Raw genomic sequence first — 23,961 nt, forward strand, 5'->3', positions numbered from 1 at the left:
TTTATATATTCTATGAAATTCGAACGCGTTGTATGGTGACGTAATCACGCACATTATTAAATGTTCAAATTTAGTTTTTGAGTGCCTTTGAAATACCAAGACAAGAACTTCTCAAATACATTTCAGCTGTTCTTCTTCTTCTTCTTCTTCTTCTTCTTCTTCTTCTTATTATTATTATTATTATTATTATTATTATTATTATTATTATTATTATTATTATTATTATTATTATTATTATTATTATTAATAATAATATTATTATTATTATTATTATTATTATTATTATTATTATTATTATTATTATCGTCGTCGTCCGCACACCTTGTTGATAGCGTTATATTTGCCTTTAGCATAAGTATGCAGCAAAAAAAATATTAGCAGCTACGATCGTTCGTACAAAAAAAAGAAGGATTGCAACGCACACAGGTGAATTATCATGAGGTTCCACAAAACACAAACATAGCTTAGTTAAAGAAAAAAACGACTCAATATGAAAAACGTGCAGTAACTCGTTCATTTAGATGATGCCATGACGTGCCGCAAATTATATCTTTTTCTTTCATTTCTGTTTTCTGTCCTTGTTTTCTCTGCTCTTGTTTTTTTTTTTTTGGGGGGGGGGGGGGTGCGATAGTATCTGATACGTCAAGAGAGAAATGCAGCGCTTTTACGAACGCTTATTTCACCTTAATTGGAATGACAGGCCACGCCATTTGTAACATATGTGGCTCAGAGCTCTGTTTTGACCTGGCTTGAGCTGGCTTGACCTGGCTTGCCTATTTGACCTGGTCTAATGACGATAGCCTTGCCCTTCGCAGTGCGCTAGGATGACTAGACGACGGGCTTTTCACGAAGAAAAATATTACGTAACCATGGGCTCTTTTGTCCGCAAAGCGCAAACCCACAAAATCGCTGCCGTTTGTATTCGCCCGCCTATCTGACCGTTTATCGCCTCTCCGACCTATTCATATGAACAAACGATTCTATCGCCATCCGTGTGTGGAATACGAAACTGCAAGCGTGCATCGTCGTCGCCACCACGTCGCTGATAAAGATTAAGTCCCACAGTTTGGCGGGCATGACGACAGTGATGCAATAGAACGCCCTAGGGTCCATTGCGTTCGCGTGCGAGAATTGTAAATCAGAGAGTGCGCACACAAACAGTGCATCTGGTAGTGACCCTTGCCCAGGTGTCAAGAAAATGGCGGCTCGTTGCAACCGTCGCCGTCTGCGTATTGGGGGCACAACTAGCAGCAGACAAAAAATATAAAAAAATAAAAAGCGACGTCCCAAGCGGAAGTGGCAGTGACGTCAAGATCTTGCGCTGCTTGGCGCGAAATTTTGAATTTCTTTAGCGTCCGGCACCTATACCGCTACGTAAGCATTTATTTTTCGTTTGAGGCTGAGGCGAGCTTGGGACTCACCTCAGCTGAAGCGCCAGCGTGTCATTAAACTATAGGAGGGGCCTATGTCTTTATGTGAACATAATTGGGTTGTTATTGACGGCAATTGCTCCAGTAGGTCTGTTAGGAAAGTGAGCGAAAATGATGGAAATAAATGACAGAGCCACAGAGATTTCAAAAGCAAATTTACTTTTATTCATCTAGAATAATGCAACCAATATAACTGACCCGACTAAACATGTTTCAATCGATTAAAAGTAGTATGGACTGCGCACACAGTCGCAGTGTATAGCAACATATGCGAAACCTTTTTCACAGAACCATTCGTAATTTCGCGCGACACCATGTATTCACGTCCAACAGTTATCAGACAAGACAACATTGCCCCACATTATAATTTACAAAACATTCGACTTACTAATTTTTGCTGCTCGTCGGACACTCAGAGCCTGTGTTACAGAGAGTGAACAAACGCAACGCGACGTTTCTTCGCGGAGCGTTACGCATTTATCGTCACGTCCAGACACAGCGCGTCGAATGCCGCAACGTGAAATTGCACAATAACAAAAATCCACCACTCACACCTTTCGCCAATGAATTCCGTGCGCTAGGTCACGCAAAATTTGAAGCAAAACGCACGCCACAGTTTGAACAAACACGCAAAGGAAATAAAAGAAGACTCGGATGAAACCACCGCGTTAAAGTGAGCAACGCCATTCCGCACGACATAATAGCTGGATTGCACAGTCTCTCCAAATCTTGCGCCAGAATCACCGGTTGGAAGGTGTCAGCAAGAACGACCTAATAAATTGTGAAATCGAAAAAAAAATTAACATTTGTTGTTTTAAAATTTATGGGGTTTTACGTGCCAAAACCACTTTCTGATTATGAGGCAGGCCGTAGTGGAGGACTCCGGAAATTTCGACCACCTGGGGTTCTTTAACGGGCAACTAAATCTGAATGCACGGGTGTTTTCGCATTTCGCCCATATCGAAATGCGCACGCCGTGGTCGGGATTCGATCCCGCGCCCTCGTGCTCAGCGGCCCAACACCATTGCCACTGAGCAAGCACAGCGGGTGCATTTGTTCTATTAGTACAGCAAAAATATTTGAAACAGAATATTTACTCGTGTGACAGCGTTTTGATTGAAAATTTTCGAATGGTTCTTTTCACATAGTTTCAGTGTTTGTCCCCCCCGTCACCTGGTCGCGCTTCAATCGTGCGCCACTAACTGATACCTTTGGTGGTAGGTGTTGGCATGCTTTTCATTCCAAGCTGCGCGACCTATTTCGATATGCCTCGGTATACGTGTGTACTGCGCATTCGTGTTGCTGTCGAACCCCTAAGATTGATCATTGCTGACTAGCAGCACTGCCCTCATTAACCGCCAGATAGACCACTATTCTTAAAAATGACGACCCAGTTTTCGTTCTTGAGTACGCATAATCATATTTCTGTAGTGCGTCAGTTTCCTTTCTGAGTAAATCTTTATATATATGTATATATAACCAATGTGAGAACTTTACGAGGAATCTACACATTTGCATGCGCCGCACACGGCTTCACTTTTTTTGGATAATATAATGTGCCTTGCAGTGTAGCAATGCGTAGGAACTCTGGATACGCCCACCCGGGCATTAAATAGATCAAGGCCCTAACTCGTGCAGCATGAAAATAATATAAAACAATGGAAATTAGTTTATTGCAGTCAGCAAGAACAGGTGGGGGAACAGTTCAAAACCACAAAGGAGGTCTACCGTGTCTATGCAGAGAACCGTGCCTGGGATGAACGAAGTACGAAGACTTCGCGCACATTCGCGCGAACACTTCCTTGGTTGCACAACTACGGCTAAAATTTTTACTCTATATGTATTTTTTACATGATTTAATATAAGAAGTTGGCGCCTCTAAGTGGCACCGGCTACTTGTCGTCGCGTGGCAGAAAAAGAGGAGAAATATCACAATATTTGTAACAAAATGAGCCACAAATATATCACAATAACCGCCAGTCAGCTTTAACACAAGGAAGCCACAGAAGATGAACGTATACAGTTGCCTATGTAAACACAAGTACTTCTGCTTATTTATTAAATGTAAAATATTACGACAGCCACAATGCAGCTTTCAAGGTAAGTCAGCACACTCGAATATACTCGGCTCTAAACGTGTGCTTTGTTTTACCTCAGATCTCCCGGTAACTGCGAATGGACCGCACTCCATAAACCAATGCCACTGCCGTTCACGCTCAACTCATGATGTTCCACATTACTTAAGATTTAAGCCATGAGCACATTTGCATATGAACGAATCTCGGCTTCTGCGATTGGATCACGGTACGATCAAATAGAAGAGGCGGAAAAGTCGCACATATTCACACACACGTACACCATGCAGAGTAAATGTACTCGAAAGTACGAACTGGCGATTAACACAAAACGAAGGTAAACCCCTATACTCTTCCACCAGGGGGTGCCAAGTGTTTCGCACGCAGCTCGAGAGTCCGTGGTGCTAATCTCGAGCTTGACGCATCAGCTAACCGCTGTCCGCCTTGCTATCCAGACATACGTTCTTCCAGAACACGTTCCAGTCGGTGTCGGGGGCCGTGCCTCGGAACTCCTTGGGAAGAGCGCTCGCACGAATATCGTTCTGAAGCCGCTCCAAGTGCTTACCGTGGAAGCGAACCTGCGTTGGAGCAAGCGGGAAATTAGCCCGAGAGGCCCCCGACATAGAATTCTGAAGCGAAAGTGTCCCCTCGATTATGTGTTCTACGTGACGTATAATTGTTTCCCTGGAGGCGTCGTCAAATGCGAGCGTCCTTCGGAGAGAGCGACCGATGCGGAGGCGGAAAGATTCTTCTTTCGGCTTTGTAATGATCGGCAATTTCACTGTACGTTATGATGCAATATTTTATCCCTGGAACTGGCTGCTCTAGAGTTGCCCAGTGGTGAAGTGCTCGGGCGAGCTCGTGAGCGGCTTCGTTGCCTGGGACACCTTCATGGGCCGGTACCCAAATAAATGTTATGTCCCTCCTGGGAGAGTTTTTGAGTAGAATGTGGAGGGCTTCTTCCGAGATTCTCCCTCTATTAAAATTTCGGATGGCTAATTTGTTATCGCATAACATTACTCCCACTTTTGTACCCGCCCAAGCGAGCGGCACTGCAACCTCTTCAGCTGTACAGGCGTCCGTCGTGCACGTGGAGCACACTACCTTAACGCACCCGTCGCCATCAACCACCGTCGATACCACAGCCCCGCATCTGCCGCAAGCGGCGTCCATGTACGCTACTTCATGCGCGGTGTGCTTTTAAGTTTATTTACTGGAGCCTTTACTAAAGTTCATTGAAGAACAGCACAGACCGAGTGACGCATAACCAGTGTTCCAAGCAAGCGTCATAAGAGTTTCTTCGGACAGCGGCACCTACCCGGTCCCGCATTTACAGTGACCAGTGTCGGCGTGTAAGAGTTGTCCGATGGTTGGTTTCGAACCCTGTTCGCTTAGCACAGCAGCCCGATGCGCCACCAATTCGACCATGCATGGACTACCCAGTGAGCCACGTAGGTGGCGTAACGGCTACATACATACATACATACATACATACATACATACATACATACATACATACATACATACATACATACATACATACATACATACATACATACATACATACATACATACATACATACATACATACATACATACATACATACATACATACATACATACATACATACATACATACATACATACATACATACATACATACATACATACATACATACATACATACATACATACATACATACATACATACATACATACATACATACATACATACATACATACATACATACATACATACATACATACATACAGAGTTCTTGGAAAGTGCGTGAATTATCTTAAAAATGCGTATTCTTGGGGGAGGAAGTGGGGAGGAGCATATTGTTGCCAAACCTGAAGTCCAAAACCAAAAACTGAAGTCGGCTGCAGAAGCAGCCGAATGCGAAGAAAGAAGTTAGAAGAAGGAAATAGAACCAAAGCACGCACTAGGTGAGAAGCGCAGAGCTACGTCGAAGGGGAGAAGTAAACTGAAGACATTTCAGTAAATATCAGATAGCTCCGCTTATCCGCGATTCTCACATATGCATGGGATCCGGCTATCATTTTTTATGGGTATACGCCTATTGATTCAGTATAACGAAAAAGCTTACCGCTTTGATCTTTTCCTCCTCCAGGAATGGTCTCACAAGCTTGAACGCTACATCAAAGGCTGCGGGCTCCCTGAGAATGTGAGCTTCGTTTGTTAGAATGGGCACACATTTCTGCAAAATGAATGATATAACAACAGTGATAACGAAAGGGAACCAGTCTTTATTTGCTTGTGAAGCAACGCGCACGCGTAAAACAAAACTTAGAGTTACAGACAGTATTTGCCGGCAATTGCTCCGCCAGAGAGTCTCTTACAATACCGCTGAAGGGTTTCACCATATGTCCATCAAACCAGTCTCTTAAGAGAGACTGGTTTGATGGACATATGCCATTAAAATTTTCAAATATTATTTCCTTTGTCGAACCCGTATGGGCAGGTTGCTTCACAGTGACATATAAAAATTATTCGGAAATGTACTCTCTTTTTTTGAGCGCCGTTAAAATATCGGCATCTGATTTCTCGGAGTCAAATAGTGGCCTCTAAAAAAGAGGGATAGGGGACGGAAAGAAAGAAAGAAAGAAAGAAAGAAAGAAAGAAAGAAAGAAAGAAAGAAAGAAAGAAAGAAAGAAAGAAAGAAAGAAAGAAAGAAAGAAAGAAAGAAAGAAAGAAAGAAAGAAAGAAAGAAAGAAAGAAAGAAAGAAAGAAAGAAAGAAAGAAAGAAAGAAAGAAAGAAAGAAAGAAAGAAGACAGCAATGTTAACTATAAATGCGTCTGGATGTGGTCTTGGAAGAGTACGCCACACCCAGCTAAGGTAACCTCGGAATTTCGACCTTTTTAACTGCTGGTCTTTTTGTTTGTAATCAAACTGCACTCAAACAGCAGTTTCCTTGCTTGCTACGCGTGTCTTCTTCTTTTAAATAAAAAATTATGCGCGGCATAAGAGTTATGGTACATTTGCAATTCCACAAGACCAACATAGCAAGCTTAGCTCAAACAAGTACTGACAGAACATTTCTGTCTCGTCTTTTTATTTCTATATCGCATAGCCGTCGAGCCAGTAATTACGCTGTGAAGCGTCAATTTCCGGAGAGCACAAGAAATAATTACTTACATTACACAGCAAAAAATAAATGTTATAAAGCCAAGAAAAGAAACAGGAAATTTACATGTTTACTACAGGAAATTTCTTTCAATGGAAAACAGAGACTTTTACTTTAACAAAGAGTTCTTTTTTTTATACTAAAAGCACTTTTCAGACTTTCTTAAACAGAATTGCTCCACATGCTGTATAGTAAAAAGTTACGTGAATACAGAGAACGAAATGAGCGTTGTTCTTTTCGCTACTACATATTAATATTGTTTGTGCAACTTCACCAGCAATGTAAGTATAGAGGCGCATGAATCTCATTTGCGCTAACCAATCGGTCTTCATTTCTGAAAAAGCTACAACTGCCCTCCGGGCTAGTCGTGTCACTCAAAGCATATTTGAGTGGCCCGTCTGATATTCACTGGTAGATAGCTAGCTGGCATTTGCCACCACGTGGGCCACAGCGCCTGCTGGCTTTAGAAGTGAAAATGTACATAGAAAAATAATAGTCAATCAAGAACGGAAGAGACATTGTTTTGAGGCAACAACATATCGAGTACCGAGTCAGATCGGTAACCACACGGCTAGTTCGCTTGCAAGCATTGCAGAAGCTCATGCATTTGCGGCACACCGATTGTGCGGAAGTATATGCTATTTATCGACTAGGTTCAGTCACTCAGCTGCCGTGCACTTTACACATAATGGAATCCTTTGATGCGATTAGAAAGGACGGTCTTGATAAAGCATTCACTGGGGAAGAAAAACCGTTTTATCGTGCCCCCCCCCCCCCCCTCCCCACCTCTGCAACGCCACAATTCAGGGAATTAAAGGGCGAAGCAATATCTGCAGAGACGTGACGTCAAATGTGCATATGTGACCACAGATAGGCGAGATTGAGTCCGCCGGCAAGCATATTGTCCACTTGAATTCAGACGAAAACAGTGGCGACTGTGGTTATTTATCTGAGGCACTACACATATGTGCATGGACAAATTTCTGTGTTAATAAAACATCGCCCCGTAAAGTAAAGTAGTTCGCACTCCGTCGACCGGTGCATACATGCGCGCATCCAGACGAAAACAATACCGGCTACGTTTCTATATCAGAGCGAATAGACTGCCTTTCTACACGCACAGTTGGTGTAACACGGCGTCCAATAAATCAGCGCGTAATCACCCTGTCAGGAATTATATTACCTACTCCCATCCAAAAGCAAAAGATGCTGGTGGCGGTTCTCTTTTTGAGGCCGTATGGTACTGGATGGTGCAATAACATAAATATAAATTTTCCGTTGGGTTAGTGGCAGGAGTGGGGATAACATAGCATATCAATTGCAGACAGAAAAAAAAGATTGGTTAATGGCAATGAACAAACGTGTCCAGACAAAGCATTCCAGTTAACAACTGTTCGGGAGGAATAGCTGTATCTTTAGCTGTCTGTTCTGGCTTGAAATGTTAAAGAGTTCGGGCTCTGAGAGCTACGAGTTCAGGAAAGTCCAGTGAGCTTAATGGATTATATATTTTTTACATGCAATACAGATGAACACATAGACTCGTGCTTTCCTTTAAAAGATATACTTTGATAAAAATTATTTGCGCTGTGTTATCAAATTACTTTTCTACAAAAAACAAAAAAGCTGCTCTCGGCGTGAGTAGAGGCTTCGTAAGTCAGACAAGATGCAAAAAAAGAAACGCAGGTGGCGACACCACCTTGAAATTCCCGCACCAACTCACCATGACGTCATAGATTTTGACCACGCCTTATCACGCACATTTACTTACCTTATTTTTAACCATGGATCGCATCATATCTTAACGGTACCAAAGACTGAACTTGGTAAGTAAAAAAAAAGTGTTTTACAACGGCTCAAATACCAAAACAAAAATTCCTTTCGAAATCCGTAACGTCCCATTGACGTACCGGCGTGGGGTTTTCCGCGTGATATTCGAGGAATGAAGCCCTGACGTGCTTTTAGGAGGGCGTGAAAGAAGACACATACGCATTTGCCATCTATGTACTTAACAAGTAAGTACGCAAGTATGTCATATCAACAAGGCCGAACGTCTACGCTTTGACGTTCATTTTTATTTAATCGTCAGCCTATTCCCACGAAATGAACAGTAATAGAGTTCTGAGAGAATACCTTATTACTTCTGGACTGATTTAGCGTTTCTGTTCACGATCTAATTATGCTACCCTTTCATCGTGAATTCCATCATACTACAAATGCATTACGACATTGTTCTGTGTTATTTATCAATATGAAGTTCTATATCGTTATATAATGTCATAATAAGATGATGCAAGTTCCCTTTATCATGTTTCCATTTGGAGATAGATTAAACCATTCTACTAGCATATAGGATCCCATATAGTCATATAGTCTAAAAATCCAGATCTACGCCTGATTCAGCCCTCTAATTATATATATTTCAATCTAAAGTACAGGTAACTTCTATTAACTTCTAAACATGCAAGTACGGGATCCCAGCATCCCAAGTGCTACATACAATAGGCACACAACTCGGACAGGCCCGACGCTATACAACGTTCTCGGACCTGGGTGTCTTGGCTGCAAAGTAGCAGAAGTATCCGAAGAAAAATGTCACGCCAGCTACGCTCCTCAGGGTACCATATTTAGTCAAGGCGGCAGAGTGCCACGCCTTTCGAGGATCGTACCTGCATGTAATGCAGTAGATTTTTGGTGAGGCCGAGCTCGATATGCCGCACGCTCACTAAGGAATAGCCTTCGAAGTCGTTCACCATGGAAACTCCCAGTGTCTGAGCTTCGGGGCACATTGACAAGTGCTCGAGGCAGAATATCATCGCTTGGTATAGCTGCAGGATGCTCATCTCGTGTGGGTTCCATTTTCCTGTAGTTACAAAACCAGTGTGGTTAGTGCAGAGTGAACGCAAATTTGTTTCAAGTCCGAAAGATCAACCTGGGTCACAACGACTTGCACTTAGGTTAAGAGTAATAATAGAATGGATGACAGTGAATATGGGTGTGAAAGGCTATGTGCATGACTACATCAGCTGAACGATGCCGCCCAGTTTGTATGAAACCTCCAAAGCATCCCTTAGATTCAAGTTGTTGCACAGTTTGCCTTAGCCTATTCAATAAACGGTCCTCTTGTATGCTCACAATGTTCACTGTTTCCCTCTTTTCCTTTCTCCGTTTTATTGCCCCCCGTAGAGAGAGAATTTAAGTTTTCGTTAAGGAGCACTCAATCGTATAGCAGCAAGCTCATTGGCTTAAAAATAAAGAAGGTTTCGAGGTGTGATAAAGCTTTAGAGACTCCTTTGGCTTCTGTAGGGCCACGCCTATTTTCGTCCTTCGTTATAAATAACTTTCGCGAACCTTCATCACATCTTATATTTTAAGATCATCGAATCTTTTGGGTGCTACTTCGGTTTAAATGCCCCCATCGGATACGTATATCCTTTATTGACGAGGCCCAAAAGGAGGTTGTGTAGAAACCGACCACCACGTGCCTGGTCTGAGCCAGAGAATGGGTCAAATGAAATCTGCGTAAAGGAATATAGACCATTGCAAGCCAGTATGGTAACGTTCTTTTCTGATCTTTGAAACGCGATCTCTGCGAGATAAACTTACGATGATGAACTCGTGTACAGGCAGTGATTCGTGAATTACCAGAATCACATAGGACTTAACTTGGGTAGAACTATCAATGCCGAGTGGTATTTCACTAAAGACCAGTTTTCAATACACAAGACCACCTGAAAAGAAAAGCTAACAATGCGCTTGCTCACTAATATGTAGTAGGTTCAATGCATCTGGAAACTCAGTGGTGTCATGCACCATACGGACACCATATTTTACAGTAAAAATAGCGCGATGTACGTAAGGAACTAAAATTAGTTTAAAACCTTCATACACACGTCCCTAAACATGGTCCCATGTGAAGAAACGATAGCAACCCAGAGACGCCCATGCCAATAAAGTCAAAGGGGCGGAATGATTGACTCATGCCGTAATAGGATAGACGTGGAGTGATTATAATAGGCCAGTCAGTCTTACCAAATCTGCTGAACATAATTGGCTTGCCGTGAATATTCCTTTGCGGCAGTATCGTGAAGATATCCTGGGCTACTTCTCGCAGCTTTTCAGGTTCCTTTAGTCCTTCGAAGAGCTTCGGTGCAGAGCTCCTGATTGCGCAGTATCTCTTGAGAACAACCAGCGCCTCACGGGCGTCGTATTTGCAAAACCGCAGGAAGCGCAGCAAGTCGGTCGAGTTAGTGGGCGCATTGACCACCGGTTCACCTGCGTACCAATGAGGGTTACAATGATTCACTAGATAGTGTATCTCTCTGGCTGCACAAACGAAATCGATGGACCAGTTAATTACCTGTCGTCTGTTTCTTCCATTGAGTAATTGACTGAATGATTGAATTACTTTTTATCACACACGAAGCAAGTCACCTAGACTGATCTAAACTGATCAGAATACGAGTACCCCAACTGGGAATCGAACCATCAACATCGTGCTCAGAGCAGATTATCGAAGCCGCGGGTGGGTTTTCTGACAACGGTTTACCGCCGCCTACCATAAACTCAAAACACGGAACTCAGCTCTGCGTCCTATCTTGTCTGTACTCGTGCATGCGTGCGTTGAAAGAGAAAGCCGTAGTCCTAAAGAATAGTAGGTTTTAGGAATAGAGCATCCGAGCTGATTATTTATTTATTTATTTATTTATTTATTTATTTATTTATTTATTTATTTACAATACTGCCAGTCTCTACTGAGACCATAGCAGGTGGGCACTATATATATGTACATATACAAAGAACACTGATAATGTACCGTATCGGTATCGTATCCAAAAACCTAAGCTCCATTCGTGTGCTTGTGTACTGTTATCGAATCGAATAGCTTCTCGTAAATTTATGTCCATATATTTCTAAAGCTGCATAATGCATGTTTCCAAAGTTCATCGAGACCTGCGAGGGCTCTGCGGGAAATCCTGCTACCAGCCAGTCCACATAACTATGATGCAGGTGATCTAGTAACGGTGATGGAACACTTGCTGGTAATGCTGAAAGAGAGAAGTGGGAGAGGAAAAGCATGGAGGTTAACCAGATTAACTGTCCGGTTGGTGGCACATCATTAGGGGATGGGGTAACGAGAGAAGATGGCAAGGAAATAAAATATATAAAGAGGATCGGTCCGCGCAAACATATTGAAGACAACTAGCAACTGGAACGAGGACACCCAGACAGGAAGGCGCGCAGTCGTCTCTTTGCACCCACATATTTCACATTCTGCACTTCTGGCCTTTCCGATGTGAAAAAAAGCGGTCACTAGGGGAAGCTAGTTCAAGCAATAAACGACTAACTAGAGTTATCTCCCCTCATGGTAAATGAGAATAATTCGCAAGGGGATACAGGTTAAACTGCAGCACGTGGTTTTACAGAACGAAACGCACAGCTGGAAAATGAGCTGCGGTAGGGCCGGGTCGTTCAGCAAAGCGTTATTGCATTCGAAGAATTGTCTCTGAAAGAATTATCGAAAGAATGTGAGTGCGTGGTGCTTTTAGCACAGTTCTATAGGAATTGCGCCAACAAAATCGTCAGAAATAAGAAACTACAGATCTTTGCAGATAAAGATGTCATAAGCTTAAGCGATAAGATTTCTAGGGATAATAATTTCTTTAAGGAACTTTCAGATAACACAAGCATCCGAGAGAAAGGCTGACGTGACGTGGCGGCGACGCCCTCACGCAACACCTGGCGCTAATGCGGCGGCAGCTGTTCCCTTTCGCCCGCTCTGTTCCGTCGGGGTGCGCACTTCACGTGGCGACGCAACCAATAGGAATTTAGGTGCCGTTTCGCTGCTACAGACGCGACCTTTCGCTCAATGGGTCATTTGATGCTGTCGCATCAAAAGTAAAGGAGCCAGGGACCGAATAATTTATTGCGTCAAATCCACTCGCTTGTAGGTGACGACAGATGGGTATAAAATTAAACGAAGAAGTCCCACCAAGTTTTGAAAGCGAAACCACAACGTTGAGTCTCCAGCAAAGCGAACGCGGAGATTTCACGCGCATGCCACGCTATCTACGTGTTGTGCCTGTTCTTGCAACAACCACTGCTTTCGAGGAGACGCCTATTTCCAATCAGGAACGGTCTATACATGGATCTAAAGCCGCGGAACGCCCAGATACGACCTTGGCCGCACAATTACGTATATGATATGATATTTCTAAGGCAGTCTGGATTGCAAACGCTATCTACCATGGCAAAACACGCTCGCCTGAAGTTCTTGTTTCAGCATCTAAAAAATAACTATAAGATAGATGTGTCTAGGTACATTTCATTTTCTGAGGCTCGAAAAACACGTAACAAACATGCACACACTTTAACAGAATACACATGCAACAACGACACGTTTAAGTATTCATTCTTCCCCCTTACAATAGCTGAATGGAACCGACTTGATCCTGCTATAACCGCCATCGAATCGTTGTCCGAATTTACCTCACAAGTAGAAGCTGCAGTGCGTAAATAAAACAATTTATCATCGCACGTGTCATCGTCACAGATTTTGCATTGTGTTGCTTTCGACATCCCCCTTTTCTTTCTCCATTTTTCTTTGTTGGTTGTCGTTACGTGGACCTATCGTACACTCTGTTCCCAAAATAAATTTTCATTACTGTATTACTTCTAGTCCAAAGATGATTGTTGTAACTGCCATTTTCCTGCTAATTGCTTGCCTAGATTTTTTTTTTACATTCGTTCTCAAAGTGTATATGTTTTAAGCGTATCTCTTCTCACAACACTAAAATTTCTTGACGCGTTACGTGTTATCTTTCAGTTCACACCTATTTCATGTATAACTGGTTACTTACATGTTCTTCACTGCTAGTATCATGTTAATTAACTGTCATGTGAAAACTTGCATTTGTGTTCCTAAACTCAGCTGCCCTCTTATATTGCCATCCTTGGGCAATTGTTTTCTTTTTCTTCCTTTTTTTTCAATTAACTCTTCTGCCTAGATGCGTACTGATATACATGTATTCTGTATCGCCCAACTGTCACGCTCTCAAATGAGAGTAGCAGTATTGTCAATAAATAAATAAAGGGTAAGATAAGAAGGACACGCAAATATTAAGCAGAGACGTCTACCAGAGAACACAAGGCGTCGAATCCCGACACGGGAAATGATTAACGCCAATATCTCACTATAACAAAATGAACGAGTACAGAAAACCACAGATCACAGGAAGACGTATACCTTGAAGTGATCAAGAGTTCTCGAACAAGAAATGTCGCTGGAGCCAATGTTTCCACAGCGGGACTTCGTCATGGGGGACTCAATGTGGAAACGTTGAATCCGGCGACATTTCTTGTCAAACTATATACTGTTGATCAAAATAAACGAGCATCACTCACGAGTCATAGCAAAGAAAAGTGCCTGTTTACGCCTTACCTTCCAATAGTCTTCTCAACTCGGCGAGGGACGCTTCGGCGACGCTATCGAGGATAACGTCTCCCGTTTGCCACGGTGGGTACCCTTCGAAGCCGGGCTCCATCACAACTGTGCTCCGCAAAAGCTCAACTGCAATGCCACAACCGCACAACTGGCACAGGTTGGCAGCGCGCTACAGGGAAAGTCGGTTCTTTTAACGAGGCTACCGACAACTAATGTACGGTGAAAAGGTTGTCGAGGGCGACAGGAGCGCGCGGCGTGCAACACGGACTGCTTTTCAATACAGGGCATACGCCATAGAAAAGCGCCGTACATAGATACGATACCATGTCAAGGTTGCGACAGCTTATCATACGTACGCTCGGCAGCCGCGGTCGATGCCCTCCACATTAGCGGCGAAGCTCGTCCCAGTGGGCTGATTCAGGCAATTCACCCTCCCGCAGCTGCGCACAGACGGAAAGCCATTAGAGCGCGTAGCGTAACGTGGGATGTCGCTGCAGCCTTCTCCACGTGGTGAGGACGCGCATGATGGACGAGCAGCTTTTTTTCCTTTGCGTGTTTTATTGGATGGGGCTATGTAACTACATATGCGGAGCTGCGGTCTGTCTCATGACGTTTCTGTGCAATTGCGGAGAGTAGGGTCTTGTCATCAAATGAACATTTGCGTTTCGAAGACAAGGTCTTGTTGCCGATTTCATGCGGGTTTGGCGTATCTGGCTATCTATTTATGTAACCTCTTAACAAAAGGGGCAATGCTGACTCTTTGTCGTAGCAAGTCGCGAAAGGTATCAAGATGTAGGTCTCAAGGAGACAAGAACCGGACATTAGATCAGTATAAGTAAAATTAACGGGACGGGCATTATTAGCGCCAATTAGTCTAGAATTAACCACTTTGCACCGTATGGTGCACTATCTCTGGGATCGACTCAACTGACCTCTTGGTCAAAAAGCAAAGAAATTGAGGCACCATTTCCCTTTAAGTGAAGCTGTAGCACACCGCACAGGATGAATGCGAAGCTGGGGTCTGTACATGAGTAAATGCATGAGTAAATGCATGTATTTTCATCATTTGGTGATGGCAATGACGATAGCATTTTGATTACTATCATTTACACTGATTTGTTTGGTAGCCGGACAGAGTTTTGGTCAAAGTTATATCTATGCACGACTGTTGTTGAGTATTTGAGTGACTTGGATTGGTGCGCTACTTCAAACCAAAGTTTTCTAGCACAAACTGAGCGAACCATTTTTTGTCAGGTTTCGAAATGTCCACATTGAACTTTCCAACGATGATCACATGGGTAGTTTCATCACTGATAGCCCATGCAAAGTGCGGAGTCATGAACTGCTCGATATCACACTTGGGTGTGCCTGGATATATTCACAGTGGATATCGCAATAGCGTCTTTTGTTTTAACGGCACAGACATGCATCCTCACAGTCGCTGGCATTGTCTTCTTGCGAGTCAAGGGGACAAATGCTTACGGGGCTAACCCATCGCATTTTTTTCCTTGCTTAGGGAGGTATGAGCTATGGCTTCCGGGGGTATGGGCCATTGATAATGACAGCCTGACCAAAAGATGGAAGCTGCAGAAACGCATCCGCAAACTAAAAACGAAAATCTAAGAAATAACGCAGCAGGCCGAGGGATACGCTGATCAACTTGCAACAGCCAACTGGGAACGCTTCTGCGGATATGGAACGCTACATGGAACCCTAGGGACAGCAAAAGCGTAATGAAGCTGTAAACCCACGATCGTTCGTTTCAATTAGGGAAAAGGGGACGTATTCTGAAACGTTCGCCGCGGCGAACTTTTCGCACTGGCCACGCCTCCGCCGTAGCGGCGCGCGCTGAATGGCTGCTTTGACAAAACCGGAAATTCAGGTGGCGCAAGTGAATTTCCGGTTTTGTCAAAGCAGCCATTCAGCGCGCGCCGCTACGGCGGAGGCGTGGCCAGTGCGAAAAGTTCGCCGCGGCGAACGTTTCAGAATACGTCCCAAGTTAACTCTTTCGTTACCACGCCTATTCAAATCGATCACCGGTGATCGATGCTTTAAACGGCCGATTTCGACATGTTGGAATCGTTTCTCGTGCAGCTAGCGCCATCCAGTGGTTAGTCTAGGCAGTGCACTTGTAGAACCAGTTTAAATTTTCCCGCTCTGGCGACGTTCTGATTTTTGATGCGCCTTTTTGAGAACTAATGTGCGCGTGTTGTTGCAAAAGGGGGCGTGGCGGCCGCGCTTGAGAAAAAATACTGCCACTCGTGGTAATTCAGCATTAGCGTCAAATTTTTGTGATCAAAAGGCTCCCAGCAAGTCAAATATTGAATAATATTGTGGGCTTTGTTATCTGGCGGCGTTGAGTGGGGATAATTACCCGAAAATGACGCCAGCTATTCACTAGTGAGCTTTGACTTGGAGTCCGGGTGGTTTTATTCCACGAAAACGCATTCCTGAAGGTCCGCCGCATGTCCAACATGTATACCTAGCCTTTACAGCCAGTTTGCAGCAGTTTTGGTTTCGCTTCTCTTGTTAAATCCGCCAGAGGGCCGCATCCGGTGTTACTATCGCAACAACGCCAGTCGCTCCGGTCTCTGCCATGGCGTCGTCGTCGGACGCAACTGCGCCGCGCGGAAAGCGTTCTGCTCGAAAGTATTCTTCACCCGCACCTGATTTTAGTGACGAGGATTCGAGCTTCGAGTCCGAAGATGACAGTACTTCTGCTTCAAGCTCTGACGGCGACGATGTTTCGAGTCAGCCCGGGACATCCGCAGCTGCTCACCGGTGAGTTACCTTTACGGCCTTGAGCAGTCACCGGCGTCGCGCGCGCTTATCTGCCGACCTTTGTGCACAAGCTTAGAGCTATTCTTGCTATCTGCAGGGTCCGTACGTCGCTAGGCCAGGATGTGCTGCCACCGGCTGTGAAGAAACTTCAGTTCACGCCAACAAGGCCGCCCGGAGCACATCTCGGCCCAGCACTTCGGAGCAGCGCAAGACGCTTTACAACGGCGCGCGATTTTTTCCTCCTGTTCTTCACCGCAGAAGTAATAAATACTATCTGCAAGAACACGAATAAATATGCTTGGATGCATATTTTGGAGCTTCCAAGCTATGCTGAAAGAGATGGGTCGTGGAAGGAAGTGACTCCCGACGAACTAGTGAAGTTCATTGGACTGCTCATTTATATGGGCATTGTGAACGTGCCACGCATCCACCTTTACTGGAATACCAGTAGGCTTTTTTCAGGGCTTCTTCCTCGGAACGTTATGCCAAGGAGACTGCACTTCTGCGCTTCCTAAGTGTCACTGATCCGGAGGCGACTACTGTAGCTACGCACGGCAGGCTGCACCGCGTATTGTGGCTTCTGCAACACGTGAACACTACATCAGCAGAACTTTTTCAACCTGCGCGGAACCTCTCTGTGGATGAAAGAATGGTCAAATCGAAAGGAAGATCGGGTATTCGGCAATACATGCGGGACAAAATTGTAAAGTGGGGATATAAATTGTGGGTGCTTGCTGATTCGCAGACTGGCTATTCCGTTCAATTTTATGTGTACGCAGGCAAACGGGAAACAGCTAGTGCAAGTGGACTAGCATTTGATGTGGTGACACAACTGTGCGATAAATACCTCAATCAAGGATATGTTATCTACATGGACAACTTTTACACATCTGCGTCTCTCTTTGCTCACCTGCTAAATCGCAAAACCCTCGCTTGTGGCACGACACGTAAAGATCGTCGGTGCTTCCCATCTGAATTGAAGGACGTGTCATGGGAGAAAAAGGCAAAGAGAGGTGATGTTCGGTGGCTCCGACGGAACAACATCCTGTATTTGCAATGGAAGGACAGGAAGGTTGTTCACATGATGTCAACAGCGCACACTGCCAACAGGCATGTTACAGCCACAAGGAAAGAGAGAAGAGGCGGCGTGTGGACTATCATCCCAATCGAAAAGCCGGTGCTGATTGACGACTATAATTCCGGGATGCTTGGAGTTGATAAGTCCGATCAGCTGATTGCATCCTATAACGTTTTGATGAAGTGCGTGAGGTGGTGGAAGACGCTCTTCTTTCATTGTATTGACATGGCTGTTGTGAATAGCTTCATTCTTTTTCAAGAGCACCGCCAGCAACACCTCTCAACACCGGAATTGCAGAGGAGCGCCCACTTCGACCAACTTTCTTTTCGGATGGAGCTCACCCAACAGCTGCTCGAGCTTGATGATGAAGAGGTTCCCAGAGTACATCCTGTCCCAAAAGAAGTGCCGCACCATCCGCAAAAGATGCCGAAAAGGCGAAACTGCAGGATGTGCTATCAGGAACGCAAAATCGAACAAAAGACAAACGTTTTCTGCGAAAACTGCGAAGTGCACCTGTGCCTCATGAAAACGCGCAACTGCTTCACCGCATGGCACGAGCGCTGAAGCTGTTCCCGGTCTTTAGTTTTTTTTATGTAGCTGAAGAACGGCGCGGTACAGAGAATTAATTTTTTTAGACAGTATTCCTGAGTCATTGATCTTCAAAATGTATATTCTAAATTTTCTTTCTTAATAATGTGTATGTAGATATTGTGCCTTTTCTTTCTTGTTTTTATCAACTCGCCACAAAAATGGCACTTTTCCGAATTTTTTGTATGTTCCCTAATAAATTGTTTGCTTTGTAACTTATGTTTTTGGAAAGAGCATTTCATTATGTGCAATTTGGCATGCTGCAACGTGTTCTGGAATATTATTTGTACTGGCAAAAAAATTTCTTCCGAGACCTATGAAAAACGGCCATTTTCTCGCGGTAACGAAAGAGTTAAGGCACTCGAACCCACGACATTTGGTAGGAGGCGAATACACGTACTTTGATGGGACCAAAATTCAATGGCACCAAAATTTATGACCTCATCATTGGTGGTCAAGCCCACGAAGATTGGAAGGAGCCGAACCGACAACTTTTGGTTTTAATTAAGGCAAAGTTAATTAAGACACCCGAACCCATGACCATTGGTGTGACTGGAACACTGGGCTTTTGGTGGGAACAAAATACGATGGCGCCATAATTGATGGTGCCACACACACACAGACACACACTATTGATGGTACAAAACACGACCATTGGGGGGGAGTCGAACCCACACCCTTTGGTATTAATTAAGGCGAAGTCATTTAAGACTAACTTAACTAAGATAAAGTTAATTAGGTCACTCGAACCCACTACCTTTGGTGGGACAAAACGAGCAATAGGAAGCAACAACGCATTCGAATGAGAATGTCAGGTAATTTAATTTAGTAAGAGACTTTAAACAGTTCGAATGGTGGGAGATTCGCTGCGAACGAAAAATTATCCGTAGCTGTCTTTATTTTATTTTATTATTATATGGTATTTACGAGATGTTGTCGCCTTTAATTGGCGCCGGCTGCTCATTTTCACATAGGGATTTAAAGAATAAACCATAACAAAAACAGTGAAATCATACCACAAATTCCGGTAACGTAAGTACGCTAATATCGCAATATAACTGAAAGGCAACTCCAAGTCATAAAACACAAAGTCCATTCACGTAAGTAGACTAATGCCACACTGAAACTGAAAGCCAACTCAGAAACACAGCAACACAAAGTCCAGTCACATATGTTCACTAAAGTAAACACAAAGTCCGGTCACTTAGCTAGACTAAAATAAGGGCACATAAGAAATCATGGGTGAAATTCTTATCAAGTTACAAAAAAAACAGGCATTGGATTGGCCAAAGTCGGGTAAAAGAAAAAGATAGAATGCGCTATCACATTTAAACACTCTACTCAATACTTTCCAGGAATATTGATCGCTTCTAGAAATCTTTGAAGGGCCAGTAACACTCGTCTTTGCAATGAGTATGTTAGCCAAGGACCTAAGATCTTCCTAAGGCTGAAGGGCATGTGATCTAATGCCGCTAAATCAAGTGCTAAGCGTTATATGTATGTGTCGTGTCACGGACATTCTATCAGAAGATGCTGTACATCTTCATCAGCGTGGCCACAAGTGCATTCCGCACTATCAGCTCTTGAAATGTTATGTAGAAAGTGTTTTGTGCACGCGGCACCGAGCCGCAGACGGTGAATCAGCGTTTCAAAGGCTCTGGTTGTACTTAATGTGGACGGGATTTTAAATTGAAGTCATGGGTCGATGTGAAATAAATTCGAAGATTTCGAGTTCTGATCAAACAATGTCACTTTGCAACCACGCGCCGATATCTAAGTATGCGGCGCAATTCGTCTTGTGTTAGACGGAGACCATGTGTGATGTTATTAACGTGTGCTTGTCCAGCTGTCCCACCTGCTGCAACATTCCCAGAGATATTGCATTGGGCAGGTATCCATTGGAACATTACTGTGCGATTTCGTTTACTTGCTTTTGTGAGTTCTTTAAGTATCTCGTTAACTAACACCATGTTTTTCGTCTTGATTTTAGAAACACAGTCGAAGGGGTTTTGTTTCCCCACAGATGCCTTGTTCATCCGTTCTGTTAATTGGGTTTCTTCATTTGCCCAAGGCGCAGTTTGCTCTTAGAGGAACGAGATGGCGAATTCTTTCTTGATATATTAATGTCTCGTGAGTGCGCAGTCTTTCGCCTTCATCCTCTTTAGCGTATGCTAAAGTGCCTGTCAATTTTTTTACTATACGTATATTCAAGATGAAAGCATGTATATTGCATACAAAAATATTTTTTAACTTTATTAGGAGAATAATATTGTTGATTTATTTCTGAAGAAAAATTCACCGCAGATTTCAAAACTAAAAAAAATATAGGAATAGATATATGTAGGTAATGTTCGAGAAGCTTACTATGCAAGGAAGCGAAGCTATTCCCTTTGTCTCTGTGCAACCAGTGGTACTTACTCTTGCTGACATTTTGGGTTGAAGCCTTTTCTTTGAAGCTTATAGCAATACAGCGCTGACGGATGAGTCAGTTTTTCTTATCAAATGCAACTGGGAGTTCGCTAATGCAATGTGCTCCATCCGTGCTGCAAAATGTGCAGCGGCAGAGGATAGATATATGTAGTAGACGGCTGCAAAAATAGTGACTGGCATATTGGGGAATAGAATTATCCTCTGTGGCCAAGTTCACGAACTGCTGCTACAACAAGTGCCCGTGTTGCCGGCACTTCGAGATGTACGGCTTTCCTCGAGGATAAAGTACGAATCTGAAGCGTTCCTCAGCACTTTTAGGATTATTGCCTGGTAACTTCTTTTATCAATTGGATATTCCATATATATGCGGATCGGGATAGAACTACGCGATAGCACCCCACTTTTTTCTTTTTTTATTAAGTCTTATCGTCACAGCACATTCGCGAAAACGGCACCCTGGATTACAAAAACGGGGAAAATCTTCAAAATCAGCCGATAATTACTCGAGAGGCGCGAGGCAGTTGTATTTTACTTAATGCGACTCTCTATAACAAATGTTCATTTCAGGGCGAACTTTATCAATGATCGCGAAACCCGCGTGCAAACCAGGGTGAGCATTTTGAACTCCCAAAACTGTCTTTCTTCTTTTTTTTTTTGTGTGTGTGTGTGTGTGTGTGTGTGTGTGTGTGCGTATATGTGTGTGTGTATATATATGTGTGTAATATATTTCCTTCTGTTGGCTGAGACTCCAGTGCCTGCCTTCGCTGGCTGCTGCAGGGACGTGTCATGTCTGCTACTAAAGAAGTTTCTTTACAACCTACTTGCACTTCTTACATTTCCTCCCCCATTGTGCGCTCGCTAACTGCTGTCTTCTTTTCTGAGCCTTAACAGAGTCCTAACTTAACCTCCGGACAACTATAAGAAGCTTGTAAATGAGAAAATGATACGGCTGATCTGGGGCATCACGACAATGATAGCAATAAAACGAGTGAATGGTACGCCACTAATACACGTGCCGAGTTGAAAGGGCGCAATGTAATCCTAAAACACCACAAATTGTTTTAAAGGGATTCAAACATGGTGAGACACTAAACCGAGGCAACTTCGTGTATGTAAGCATGCCTAAAAGCGAGTCATTCTTGTCGAGTGACTGCAAATTATTGCGCAGAAGTTATCTTCCCCCGTGCGTTCACGCAGGATTAGGTGCCCCTACGCAGTGATCGCGCCTTATCCTTCGCCAGAAGCATTCAGAACAGTCCTCGCATCGGGTGTTCTATTTCCTTCGAGACTATACAGTAAGTGTTGTTACCCCTGTTATCCGAATGAAACGAATATTCGACGATTTCGAAATGGGAATGCTTGAATCGCATACGAATCGAATAGCAGAGACTATCCGATTCGTATTCGGAATCCCCAATATAAGCGCACCCTTATTACAGTGTCAAGAGAAAGGAAGCGCAGTCGAGGGCGGCATAAAGAAAGGTGATTAAAATAGGAAATTTGCAGGACATATGATAAGCTCAGCTGGCGCAAGCCGGGGATGACTGAAGGTCGCAGAGAGAGCTATAGGTCTTCGTCCTGCATGTGAACTTAAATATGTATAGGCTGACCACCTGGCTGACACCACTGCGCCACAACCGAAGTTTTTGTTTTCGATGAAAATAGAGCAAACTGAGTTAGGACGTATGTTATATACAAAGATGCGTACAAGAAAACGTAGCGCCTGTAATAGCTTTAGCTAAGCACCTTAGCTAATTAAAAATGCACGCGGCGCCAGCATGTGGGCAGGTTTTAGCGTTGGAAGCATGTCTGTAATAAATTCAGCGCTGTTTTTTGTCATTTTCTATTTTACGGAGTTTGTATTTGTTAAAAAGGGAGTTCTTTTTATTTTCGCAGTGATTCTCCGCTTTCGGCTAGTGAAAGCATAAAGAGTTCGAAAGAAACTTCCAAGTCTAAGCTGTTTTAGTATCGTTTCTGAGTGCCCCTTTAATTCGTGTTGACAGTACTCATCTACTCAGTTCATCCACAAAATTTCACTTTCTTCCAGCGCGAGGTGGCACACGATGCAAGAAAAAAAAAGGGGGCCTTCCTTTCTGACGTCTCCCGTTTATCTCCGACAGCCTCGGTTCGGCGCGCTTGCTTTTCAGGGTTGGGCAATCCCTCGTGTACCCGCACACTTATCCCGTATGCATCAAGCATGTACGCACGCTCGACTCCGGCGGCAATGAGCGCGAATGACGCCTGTCGCCGAATCCCGAGGTCTTCTTCGAGACACACCAGCCGGTGCGTCGAAACTGTATATACGCCTTCAATGATTTACCTCTCCGTGAATGCAGTTGTGAAGGATCTTGAACGCGGAAAAATCTTCAATGTGCTTCCGCTTCCTTCGCACCCACGTATCTCGCAAAGACGAGTTGTCGCGAGGCTGTGCGATTTGCGCAATGTAGTAAAGATTTTGAGTTCTCTTTCTTGGCGCTTCACGTACGTAAATGCGCGCCACAATGATTACCCATATTCGTGCTGTGTACGTAATACCCGATGTGCATTGAATGGAGTTGCGTCAAACGACGCAAATATTTATACTGACCATGTAAGAGTGACCAAAATTGTACTGTCCGGATGTGCCAAACGACAAGGCGAATCAACCGATCATGCTTATAGGCAAGTCTAGATGTGTATGTATGCAGTAAACCCTCATTATAGCGAATTCCTCGGGACATCAAATGTAGTTCGTTATAAGCGGTATTTTCTAAAGCAGAAAGGCTCTGAAATAGCCATAGTAACGCGAGAAGTGCACTCCAATAGATCGGAGGTTCGTGTACCGTAGTTAACGCTAGATGAGATGCATCATTTTGTTCCGGTTTTCATGCGTTTGCGTGATGTCGACATGATTTTGGTTTGTAAGCACAGCTTGAGGCCCGTATCATCATCACGAAATCGCACCCTCAAGTTAATATAATCAAAAGGTGTTCTACGTGTAATTCACTG

At 43.8% G+C, this 23,961-nt stretch overlaps 1 protein-coding gene and 1 long non-coding RNA gene across 2 annotated transcripts; one reads left to right on the forward strand and one right to left on the reverse strand.

Moving 5' to 3' along the window:
• Positions 1-1,623: 1,623 nt before the first annotated feature.
• LOC135916036 (alpha-tocopherol transfer protein-like) lies at positions 1,624-14,544 on the reverse strand. The gene is made up of 6 exons (XM_065449243.1): positions 14,453-14,544; positions 14,094-14,222; positions 10,685-10,927; positions 9,322-9,515; positions 5,617-5,727; positions 1,624-4,083 (listed from the first exon to the last, which is right to left on the reverse strand). Exons 1-6 carry the CDS (start codon positions 14,481-14,483, stop codon positions 3,934-3,936), a joined length of 858 nt encoding a protein of 285 aa, XP_065305315.1. The 5' UTR covers positions 14,484-14,544; the 3' UTR covers positions 1,624-3,933.
• A 1,905-nt stretch (positions 14,545-16,449) lies between these two features.
• Positions 16,450-18,762, forward strand: LOC139059703 (uncharacterized). The gene is made up of 2 exons (XR_011514313.1): positions 16,450-16,877; positions 16,975-18,762. It is a non-coding gene; the product is annotated as an uncharacterized lncRNA (long non-coding RNA).
• Positions 18,763-23,961: the final 5,199 nt, after the last annotated feature.

The sequence above is a fragment of the Dermacentor albipictus genome, chromosome 4, assembly GCF_038994185.2.
Source record: "Dermacentor albipictus isolate Rhodes 1998 colony chromosome 4, USDA_Dalb.pri_finalv2, whole genome shotgun sequence".
Lineage (NCBI taxonomy): Eukaryota > Metazoa > Arthropoda > Arachnida > Ixodida > Ixodidae > Dermacentor > Dermacentor albipictus.

Coding starts and splice junctions, on each gene's coding strand:
- LOC135916036 (XM_065449243.1), bottom strand. CDS start 14,483: ATGTGGAGGGCATCGACCGCGGCTGCCGAGC. Junction 9,516..10,684: donor AATTATGTTCAGCAGATTTG/GTAAGACTGACT, acceptor TTGTAACTACAG/GAAAATGGAACCCACACGAG. Junction 5,728..9,321: donor ATCTACTGCATTACATGCAG/GTACGATCCTCG, acceptor TTCATTTTGCAG/AAATGTGTGCCCATTCTAAC.